The sequence below is a fragment of the Halictus rubicundus genome, chromosome 13 (genome assembly GCF_050948215.1).
Source record: "Halictus rubicundus isolate RS-2024b chromosome 13, iyHalRubi1_principal, whole genome shotgun sequence".
In the NCBI taxonomy this organism is placed as follows: domain Eukaryota; kingdom Metazoa; phylum Arthropoda; class Insecta; order Hymenoptera; family Halictidae; genus Halictus; species Halictus rubicundus.
In genome coordinates, this window is record NC_135161.1 from 2472574 (window position 1) to 2485025 (window position 12452).

General features: G+C 34.2%; 1 protein-coding gene across 11 annotated transcripts in view; it reads left to right on the plus strand.

Moving 5' to 3' along the window:
* The window catches only part of LOC143360357 (uncharacterized), a 349079-nt gene that overhangs the window by 230350 nt on the left and 106277 nt on the right, over window positions 1-12452 (plus strand). For all 11 annotated transcript variants that reach the window (XM_076799116.1, XM_076799112.1, XM_076799113.1 and 8 more), the window contains one exon: window positions 2539-2677. In XM_076799116.1, the coding sequence (XP_076655231.1) occupies window positions 2539-2677 (139 nt within the window). The remainder of the gene's footprint in view (window positions 1-2538; window positions 2678-12452) is intronic.

Here is a 12452-nt window from a genome sequence, read left to right on the forward strand (position 1 = left end):
AAAGTGAGAGTCACTGTTCGGCGACGTGACGTCAGGCAAGGTCAACTGAGCGTTTCAACGGGACTGAAGTTGATTCAGCATCTAACAATTTTCTTTCTATAAAATTCTCTAGCCGAACGCTCTCTGTTGAAGTTCTTGTTGCCAGTGCTCCTCTCGCGCCGCGCAGCGCCCCGCATCTTTCAATAAATTTTCGCTCGCCAGATATCGTTCTACCGATCATCAATATTTATTATAATTAGAATTATTCCTATATCGAATCTCACGTTTTATTCCACTTTCATAAGTAATTATCATATACTCGTAAACGTTTTATATTATTGTTACGATAAAAATCTCTTTATCGGAATAATTGCCACTTATTTTCATTGAATAATAATTATACATACTCTAAACCTTAGTTGTCAACCCTTGATCTTGTGTTTACGCCTAGGATGGAGAACACATAACTGAAATTGCTAAGCGTAGGCAATTAGTTAATAATTAGAATAAAGTAAGTATATTTGTGAACATCATTCACATGAAGATTAGGAAATTATTTTTATCAACTATTACATTGCAGCCTAGTTCGTAGTGTTGTCCAAATAATTAGAAGCTGTAACCAATATATCTATTTTTAATGCTTATAAAATTTGTATCTTGAAGGACACATTATGATTATAAAAAGTTGGAAGGACACGTTCTATTATTTAAATATGTAATCAAATTATTGCGTACCGGGACGAGAAAAGAAAATGAACAATTAAAAAATTGTAATGAATGTAACAATTTATTTTTAAATATTTTTAAATATATTACTTATGTTATCTCATTCAGATATCAAATTTTTCCCAGCGATTATTACTCCACATTTACTTGTTGGTATAGCTTTTAAATCAATATAATATCGTTTATTTAAATTTTGTGTTTATGAAGTTTACTTCGATAATTCCGCAATATCCAGTTGCAGTTTAAATCACTACGATTTCCACGCTTATCTGTCAATTTTAATACTTGCCCGTTGTTTTGTACAATAATAAATTTATATTAAACTCCTTTTCCTCCTTAAAAGTAACTTTTATCCATTTTCCACCCTGCAATAAATACATTGATCGTCTTCGACAAATTTCATAAACATTTACAATGTAAATATACAGTCAGCAAAAAATTCCTTACCACGTTTTATTTTTTCAGAAATCCTTTTCCAAAAACAAAGGAAAATATAAAATAAAAAATAAAATAATATTCATGCAAAAGATTAAAGATTCATTGTCCCTTTCGTTTTGAAAATATATTTTTACTTTAAAAATTGTCTGTATCGTCTACGTAGAGCAAAAAGTTAAAAGTAAAAGTAAAGTCTGGAACGTTTATATAAACTAAATAAACCAATTGTCCGAATATCGTATGTTTCGCTATATTGAATTGTGTTTACATTATCGCTTTTTCTTAATCCACAAATTGATAACATTTCTTTTGGTTCCTTATGTTTAAAAACACAACTTCTTATGAAACAGTATGATGTACGAAAACAAACTAGAGGATATTATAACAAACTAGCTAATTGTCTCAATGGTTAAAATAACATTCGAAGAGTAAAGGGAATCAAAACACATGATGTGACAAAAAGCATGTACAAAGTAAATCGTAAACACACGTAAGAAGAGGGCATACTATGATCTTCAAAATCTGTTCTTACCGTTTGTTTTGTGGTACGATATAGTTGATTTTTTAAATGCAATAGTATAACAACTTCTTCTGAAATTATTATCTAAAAGAAAATTGTCGACCTTCTTTTGAATACAGCTCCGTCATTAAAAAGCCTATTAACAGACTTCCCGGAGATAAAGCGTTAAGATTATAACAAACAAAACCATTCATTAAAATTATTCTAATGGGCGTTACACTATCGCTAATTTACATGATAAATGTACCAGAACCACGATCTTTCATTAGTACACAAATTCTGTCCAACTGCAAATATTTAGTCTATTATATACATATACCATATATATACTTTGGACGTGTAAATACTGTATAAGTTTTAGTTATATCCAAATATTATAAACGTAAGTAGCTTTTGACTGTGGACGTCTAGCTCCTCGACTCTAAATCCCAGACAAAAAACCATATGCACTCTTAAACTGCATGAAATTCCCGATGAGGTGAGCCTACGAAACTTGCAAAAAGAAATTGTTACCCCTTTTCTGATACTTTAAAGATAGACATCATTTTTGTCTGAAAATGCAAGACATTTGAGGTTTACTGACTTGGAAAAGTACACACTTTTATTTTAAAAAGATTCATTCAATTTGACTAATTAGATTTTACGATATTTGTCCCAGCAGTTCGAAAACTAATGTTTCACGGTATAAAGCTTGCGCGAAGATAAAAAACCAATACGACAGCCGACACTTAAAAGCCAAAAACTTTGGTAATTTAAACAATTTTTTATAATTTATCTAAAAACCGAAACCTCCCCTTAAGGAAGCAAATATAATTTCGGAAAATGTCTTGATAGATACTGGAGGTCAACCGGTAATCTTCCGCTTTGATTGTTTACAGTAACAAGTGCCTTAACGAAAAGAGACGGCGGACCCAGGAGAACCTGTTTATCGATGAGCTTACCGAGCTGATTTTCCCCACGGACATGAGCTCTGGCAAGACTGACAAATGCCAGATCCTTCAGAGAACCGTCGATCAGGTAAGAAGAAAGATTTCTACGTTTCTGCCTTTCAAATGGCTGATCGATAAACTCAGCGAGAGTCCTTCGAGATCCGATCGACGAACGTCGCTTTTTAAGACGGTTCGTCACGTACAATGTGTTCGAGGTATACGTTTCCTCTTTCATGCGAAGAACACGACACAATTTCCTTCAAAATTCAATACACTTCAAAAATATGTCAAAGGTGTTGGATATAAGTTCAATGATTATGAAACACACAAGTCTGTTTATAACTAGTTTAATTAACAATAATGTAAATGGTATATAAACGCAAGACTCGATACGCTCTATGTATATTCACTCAGACACGATATCTCTCACACGCGGCGATCCTAACCTATATCCCCAGTACTGCCAACTCTCACAATTCACACACACTCTACATTATGTTCAAACTCATTCATACCAAACTCAACCGATACAAACAATCCTACAAAAGATGCTTCTCTTTTTCTCCAGATTTGCTACTTGCAATTGTGTCTGTTCTTACATGCCTGTGTTTTTGGATACGATTAATCATATTTTATGAAAACAAGCATTTAGTATTTATTTTTACATCGATTGATATAGTCTGTTTTGCCTGAAGATTGATAAGGTTATCTTCGTATGTTAATACTTTAGCTGTTTGCACAATTTTTAAGTTTCAATGTCATCTGTAAACGAATTATGTAATACTGTCTCCAAAAAGTACCAAAAAAAGCCATTATTTTGATAATCAAGCTAATTTCAATACCTTTACTTTTATAAAAATTACTGTTTTCCACTTAGGAAATCATGATATGATTGGAAAAATGAGGTTACTTTTGAATTATTGGTCTGCATTATAGGTTGGGTGAAATACACATATAATTTATAACTAATTCGAGGTTTCTAATTTATAATGGAACATATAAGTGCGCGAGCAATACAATTTGTATAAAACAAAGAATAAACTAAATAGAGCTTTCTCGTATCACACTTAGTCCACTTCTCGCAAAAGAATTTTCATTAGACGTGAAAAGTGTATAGGCCGTACGTCTTAATAAATAATAGACTTATTTAATTGAAATCCTGTTTCGATCGAACAATTATAGTACAAGTCTATCTCAAAATTAAAATAATTAAGAACAACCTACAAGATGTTACAAAATATACATACAATAGTTTACGAAAATTTCGGTTAAACAGAAGTTCATTTTACTCGAGTAATTTCAATCCGTGTTAGTCACGTGACATTGTGACACATGCACGACAGAGACGGAACGCGTCACGTGACCGGGCCGTGGCGGAAGCGTGGGGGAATAGCGCGGTAGAAGGGGAAATTAGAGTGGGAGATCAAGTCTTAATTTGACGACTATGCCCTGGGCATAGGCACGGCGTTGCTCTCTGATATATATGTCAACAACACGAGTCTTGCCAGCGTCACGTATCGTCCAGGAGGCATATCCGAGCCGTGTTATGTTTGCACTCCTTGGCCTCTCGAGGTTCGTGATCCCTCACGGGGTATAACCTGCCGTTGGTAGGATAATTCCACGACGTTTACCATCCAGGCTTTGGCGACATATATCGAGAAATCACTCTATTTGTCACTCTATTTGCCAGCTATGTGGCCACCTACGGCTGCGCTACGGCCTACCCCTACTGCGCGAAGTCACTTTCCAATTTTCAAATTTCAATTCTCATAAAAACTCTAATTTTCAGCTTTTTTTGTTTGCTACAGTACCTACTTAGTTAGCCGGCACTGTGCTAATACAGAAATGTTCCGCGTTGGGTACGGATAAGATAAATCTAGTTTAAACGATGCCCTTGACATTCGATTGGTCACACGGTTGTGTTACCAAAGGTTTTTCACGATTTGTCCCGACGACGTTGAATATTTTTCCCGGTTCCCTGGTATCACGGAACTCGGCGATAGCAATCCGGTCGAACCTGCTTAAAATTTCAGTCAAGTTTGAACTTTCGCTCGCTATTAGGCGCAGTTACGACATCATTCACGAGTCTTGTGACTTCTAGGTCCGAAATCTCCAAGCCAGTTTGCTTGTCGACGTATGTACATGGACAGGTCGTATTCGTAATGAGTCTCAAGGGCTCAGCCTTAGCAAACGTTGTGTAACTCGTGGAGACGACATTAAACCAGATATGCCGAATCCTAAACTCTAAATAATTCACGACTCGCAAAGTGGTATCTCATACGAGGAATTGAAAGCGTTCAAAACGAAATATAAGAAATTTTCTCGTTGTTCGTGATCGAACCTTTTAGGAATAATGTATTTGTTTAAGATCTGCAAATATTTTACTGCGTCTAAAAATATTCTAACGTTTAAATGCTTTGTTTATAAGATTATTGGTCAATTGTAAACGTCTAGTAACGAGACGAAGGACAAGGGACGAAAGAAACGTTTTGCATGTTACAAAAGTAAGGAATAATTTGTGCAAGTTACTCCTAAACTTTCGAAAATGGAAGACAAATTGACCCGACTCCAAGTAGGAGGTATAAATTGATAAAATTGTTTGATAAAATTCTTATCGCGATAAACTAATGTATCGCATGAAATGCGAACAGTAAAAGGCTGATTATTTTATTTAGTCAACACGATATCGTGTTGATAGGTTTTCGTGCAGGTCAATCCAATCCATATCAAATTGACATGTAGTTCCACGTAAGAGTAGTTACGATCTTGTTTTGCATATCTATCTATGCAAATCGTATTTAATTTCATTTCGTACGAAAACTTGTATAAAAGTATTGAAGATTAGAATTTTCTTAAAAATAGAATTAATTGAAGAGTAAGACGCACTGAGAAAAATATCGTCCTCTAACAAACACACAACAGAATATTTTAATGTTTTGCACTTAATGACCTTAAAATAGCCAGTATTTATTAAAAATACCTAGAAATGTCAAAACAAAATCCGTACTTGGAAAAATATAAATTAAAACATTGTTACTGCATATTCTTACTTTCGAAAATAAAACAAACTAATCAATAACTCAACAATTCAGCCAGAAACGAATTTGTCGCAGGAAGTATTTATTCCGCTAATTTATTATATTGTATACAATTAATAAAATTGAACAAAATAGTGAGGAAATATAAATTCAACGCCGCTTTATTATTCCGCTACTAAAAAAAGAAAAAGAAATTAATTAACGGGTTACTAGTGACGTTTATTAGAATTAATTATTATCCGTAAAAGTTTTTTAAATGGTCGTCTCCTTTATTTTTAATATGTATATGTATAAAAATACAGACACGAGTCATAAATAAACGTGGTACTCTGAACACTTCGAACATTCGGCAATTCTATGCTTCCGAATTTTGGTAAAAATCAGTTTTGCAACAAAAAATTCTGATATAATTCACTGTCATGCATGCTATTAGGTAGAATGTTCATGAATTTTTTCGTAATTTTTTGTTGAGCAGAACTGAAAAAAGAGAGCATAATTCATTAAACCGTGTTCACCCTCTAACTACCCTTGTAGTAGGGTTCCGACTTTAAATTTGTCACAGAGGATTTTCTGTGGGAGCCCTATCAAATGGTCTGACCAAAAATCAATTTGGTTTGGGGGCTCCTTTGATCGTCTCATCCGGCTATACCCTTTACAGTGCTTCAAAAACGTTTTGTAAAATTTATACTACTCCAAAAACTATTACGCCATCTACGTTATTGGAATTTAAAAAAATAATAAAACTAATGATTACATATTCGTTATATGTTACGTTAAACCCGATTCCGTCGTGTTAATCTTTTAAAAGAAAAGAAAAATGTAAAGAAATCATCCTCTGGAGTGTCGGAAGATCAATGTGAAGTAGGACGCATGCGTTAAATTTTTATTGCACTTAAACGATACGCGAGTAAATACCTTATCGATCGAACGGTTCAAGAATAAAACGCGCGGTGTCGCGTCGCGGTGTTTGCCAGCCGCAAAAACCGTTCCACGCGATAATTTGCCATTAATAATTCGTCGTTGAATAAATTCGCCAGCTGACTAGAAGAACGGGACGGAGGCGCGAATTATTCGTTCTGCAAGCAATATCCACGCGTTTTCGCGGGCCCTATGAATCATTCAGCGACGGCAGTTCGGCACCAAACGCAACGGTTTCCCAAAAATGGGAACGATCAGATGTACAGTGGCAAACAAAAGAAAGTTGAAAACTGGAATTTGTGTATACGAGTATCGATAACTTTAACACTAGATGGCGTTTCAAATGTTGCTTACATTCATCTAATCTGAGACCTCCTGGCCACACTATATCATATCAAACATCTTTTGTTTATTCGTGTATTTGCATAGTCAGACAAAAGTAAGTTTAAAGCGTTTGGTTAAACTTCACGTTCTGGGACCAAAAATTTTGCACTTTTTTTGTACAATCCTGCAGATTTTGACGATTAAACTCCAAAACTGCGAGTTTTAAAGCGCGGAGTTCACTCGTTCAAAAATTATACGCGTGTAAAATTGAGTGATTTCAAGCATTTTGACGTCGTCTAATGAACAGAGCCGCTAGGTGGCACCACAAGCACGCATGTTGCGTTGATAACATAGATGTGCGAGCGTAGTCCGGCCGGCCCTCTTCAACCCCTCACGAACCTACCCCAAACCAACCTTCTGGCGAATCCGCTCATTGGACGATGACTGCGTCGAATGAGTACATACCAATATGGCGGCGTCCTTACCTGTCAAAACGCTTAAAATCGCTCAACTTGACATGCGTATAACTTTGGAACGAGTGAACTCCGCGCTTTAGATCTTGGATTTTTGGCATTTTCTCGTCAAAATTTACAGAATTGTATAAAAAAAAGTGCAAAATTTTTAGTTCCAGAAGGTGAAGTTCAGCCCATTCACTTTAACTAACTTTTGCATCCTCCATTCCTCAGATAAATAGAGATAATAGAATTGAGTCGGGTTGTTTATCTTTCAGCAAAATATCGACCCTAAGTTCGCTTTGGAGATAGTATCATAATTTTTTGCGAAAAAAGAAATTTAAAAACTCAAGTGCCCACCACAATCCCTAGATGTCAATCCCATTAAACATCTTTGGAAGATTTTAGATAAGCATATCCTTTAAATGCTCGTACGAACAATGAAATTATTGTCTTGGAAACACTACAGAACATTTGAAACAAAATCTACTAATTCTGAATGTTATGCCTTTCTTTTGAAAAAGTTAGACATGAGCGAAAGATTTATACTATTTTTTATACCATAATCGTTCTTTATTTATGATAATAATTACAATAATTACTAGGGTTTGCGGGCCGTAATTGGCCCGGGTAAGGGGATTTTCCTTGGAAACTCTACCGAATGGTGTGATCAAAAATTTGGATTGGGAGCAATTTAACTTTTGGGGGACCATCTTGTCCGGCTATACCCTTTCGTATCTGAGACAATATTCTTCGCGAGAATGTCGGGTGGCCAGACCGATGCTGATACGTATCTATCTGTGCTGATACAGTACGATACGCATAAACTGATATCTATATTTAAATACGTTACAGAATATTTATCTGATCGGTGCTGAACGGATATTTTCCGTATCTTTGCGGACAATATAAATCTACCTTTTACATACCTATCTCTTTTCCCTCGAAATTGAAGTTAATAAAGATACCAAATGTTACAGTTATCGTTTGACATTATTATTTCACATTTATATTAATCTTTTATATAAATATACTTAATGTATAACACCTACAAATGTGTATTATAAATTGATTAGAAACAATATACGTATATTAATCTTGATTTATTACAAATTATGTCGAGCACATTGATTTTCCTAATTTTTTAAAAATTCTAAAAAATCTAATGCTCCATAGTAGCTTATTAATATCTTATCGATTGTTTATGTTTAAATAATGTAAGCACATGTACTCAATAAAATGTCGTTTTATTTTCCAGACACAAAATAAGAATAATTAAATTCGGTAATTCATAAAAATTTAAACATACATGACAATACAACAACGAAGAATATAAAAAATTTGAGTCTGTTTTCACAGTTTCTTACAAATTAAAAGTCGAAGAATTTCTTAATAAAAGTCATTATAAGCTAACTGTCCGATTTGATACTGGAGTAAACAAATTTTAAGCTTTTGTTTAATTAAATGCTTTCCTTAGGCGAAAGAAGCATCTCAATTAATTGATTTTTTTAATATTGTCCGTGAATGCGAAGTTATATAACAATTGATAGTGCAATGACAGGAAAAGTCCATTTATCTTTTGAGGTTGTTAAATTTTCCACTTCAGAATCAAGAGTTTTATATCACATTTTAAACATTTTTGCGATGTATTTTTGCATTTTTTTAATCTAACCTTCGAGAGGTTCCAGAGTAAAAAAATTCTTTTCGCCGTGTTTCTGTGTATTCTTTTACGGAAGTATGGATTTAAATGCATAATTCCTTTAAATTTAACTGTTTCCGGCTCGATAAAGATATTAAAAAATATGTAGATTCCATTATAGGTATGTTTCATGTTAACAGCTTAAAGCGATTCTAAGCTTAGATAAAAAAAAATGTTCAACATCCACCATTAGAATCGTGACCCAAGCTTTCCTTTTCTATTCCAATTATGTCTACTACTCACACGAATGAAGAAAAACCCAAAAAGTAAACCAAATTAACAGAAAAAGGTCGTTTAAAGCCATTTTCGGAGCTACACTTATGGCGGACTTTGGCTCCATTTCACTAACGAATATTAAATTTTCCGAGCGAATGACACTCTTTAGTTAATAGGAGATGTAACATACCTAATCGTTAGTTTTGCAAAACTAGTTGGACATCTGACTAACTTCCCTTGTAAGTAAAATTCCGATGTTTTCAGGAATTGTAGTTTGGCAGTTCATGTGCTGTTACGTAAGCGCGAATTTTTCTTTGAATGTGGGAATCTCATCATATTCGAGTGACCATTTTAGGATCATTTCATTAAAAGATTTCTCAAGGTCTTGTCAGGAATGCGAAAGATCCCTTCTTCCTGTTTCTCCAGGCATCGAAATTCCATGTCACGCGACGCTTTGTCGGTACTTTCACTTTGTCATGCCAAAATAAAATCGCCATTTTCAAATACCGTAGAGAAAGACGACGCGCGCGCGCGCACGTTTATTCGTTTAAGCAATTGGAAGCAACAGAAATTCAAAACGCAGCGTCGCGGCGATTTTTTTTTTGGTGGATCTTAAGAACATGATGACTACGACTACATTCATCTATAAATACAGGGTGTCCCATTCAGTTGAATATCTTCGAAACTGTTGATGATGCTACAAATTTTCCAGACAAAAGTTAAACGGTATCAGGGACAATTATGTTTTTTTCAATGGAATTGTATATTTTTTAATGCTACTCGATGCTACTCGTTATTCCCTACATAAAAGTAGGTTTTTCTCACTTATGGCAAAAAATCATTAGTTCAGAAGGTATTTTGATTTTAATACTGAGTACTGAAGTTAGTACTGTACTAATCGATAATAAAAGAAATGAATCTCGCATAATATAATTCTCGTGTTAAATTGTCATAAAAGAAATTGAATTTGCATAAATATCAACATTGTTCAAATGTTATAAAATTGACGACATTCAACCATTTCGTAACTAAATGTAGCCATATTAACACCGTTTAATCGTTCCATTACTTTATGCACGTGCTGTAACTTCTTTACTTGCTATTTGCCATTTATTCAACTGAAGAAAGCGTTCAACTTTTTCATTCTAAAATAGGGATATAGTAATCTTTAACAGTTACGAGCAACATTTGGAAATTTACACTGGGTGGCGAAATTATTGTACCTAAAAGTTTTTTCCTCAAGGTTTGGTCATGGCTTTAATTAACTCAAGTGTATGAACATTATTGCTACTTCATACATTGATTAACTACAACATCTGGTCCAAGTGAAACCTGAAGACAGAGTGACGAAATAATGAACAATATTATTTTTGTCCAAAATATAATCTTCAATCTAAGTAAACGTATTTAATTTGTATTTTTGAATAGACATGTTATTATAAAAATATGATATAAGGTTCAAAGACAGACACCTAATCTATTTATTTTTTATTAATTTATTATTTAAATATGACATTTTTTTATTCAGTATAATAATTCGGCCACTGTCTGTAGGTTTTCGAATGTGTGTTTAGTAAAGTATCGTTGGAAAATTTGATGAGGCCTACCTTAGTCCACAAGTATTAATTCCTAAGTAAGACTGAAAACAGCAATAACATTTAAAAAATGAATTTACTTGATTGAAATAGGCTAGATTAGATGCATATTCTTGCCAAAGTGACACAAGTTGTAATGCATTTATGCCATTTGCATAGAAATCTGATTTTCGGTGGAATCAATTTACCGAAGGTCACTTTCAATACCGTCTCATTGGTGAATGAAATTCTGACTAGAAAGTGGCCTACATCTTTAACGCCTTCGCATCTATGGACCAGATAGCTCGCGATGTAATGTAATCCATACAACGTGACGTGACGTTCGTGGACGTGATATCTCAAATGATTTTTCATTGTGCCGCGAGATATCTCGTCTAAGAATTCAGTTAAAAATCACTTCGAAGAGTATCTTATATTTTCATGTGTTACACATAATGCTACGTTGCAATATTTATATTAGGTTCGTGCAAAAATAATTTCGTTTTTTGGTCTTGAATTTGAAAGCTACATACATATATATTTTGCTTTAGTTACCAGTTTGAGCTAAACATCGAAAGACTGTTGTATGATCAACTTTTAGTTCTTTTTGGAAACTTTGCACTTTTCACCTTTCGTGAATTGAATAAGGGCTAAACTTTAACTTAGGGGACCAAAAATGTTGATCCTTTCTTTATATAACCCCGCAGATTTTGACGAGGAAATGCCAAATATCCAGGTTTTAACGTTAGGAATTCACTGGTTCAAAAGTTATGTGTGTTTAAAATTGGCCGATTTCAAGCGTTTTTAACGGGTAAGGATGCCGCCATGTTGGTACTCAGATATCGTCCAATGAGCGGAGCCGCGAGAAGGTTGGTCGGAGTTAAGTTCGTGAGGGGATGAAGAGTTTTCAACGTGTTCAAATTATTTAAGAAAGAATTAAATGTGTATCTGGCTCCCATCTCTTGATCCTCCAGTCTAGTAATTACAGACACGTTTTTCCTCTAATAGTAAATTTATATGTTTCAATTTGCAAAAGTCTAAATTTATATACTTAAAAAAAAAGATATGATTATAAACATAGGGGTATTGAACAACAGTTGGCGAAAATTAAAAGGCATTTTTAAAATGTACAACAGATTGTCCGTTGACAATGAAAAGTAGAATAGAAAAAAATAATCAAATAGTATTCATTGCTAATAGAGCTAGATAAATATTATATTTTTCCGGCAAAGCCGGAATCAATTCTCACATAATACACATTCATATTTACTTCTGCAATAGTTTGTGCGTAATATAAGCTTCAAGTGAATAATTGTGTGCAAAGATCACAGTAGTCAACGCAAATACCTGCATTTCGTCTAAAATTTTCATGAATATTCGTTGAATTTTTATTCGCAAACCGACAGTGCTAGTGCTACGCCATTGCGGCGACTAAAAACCGTTACCTACGATCCTCGGAGGCGAGAGCCGCCGATTTTTTGCCGTAATTCACGGGGACGGTTTCGTGTTTCTCGGAAAATGAAATGCGGCATGAAATGAAAAGATAAATCTCTCTCGGTCGGTGAGCGTCCCGGCGAATAAATCAATGAAATTAGAAAATAAATTTCTCCGGTGGACACGTTGAAGAAAAAAGAGAGAAAAA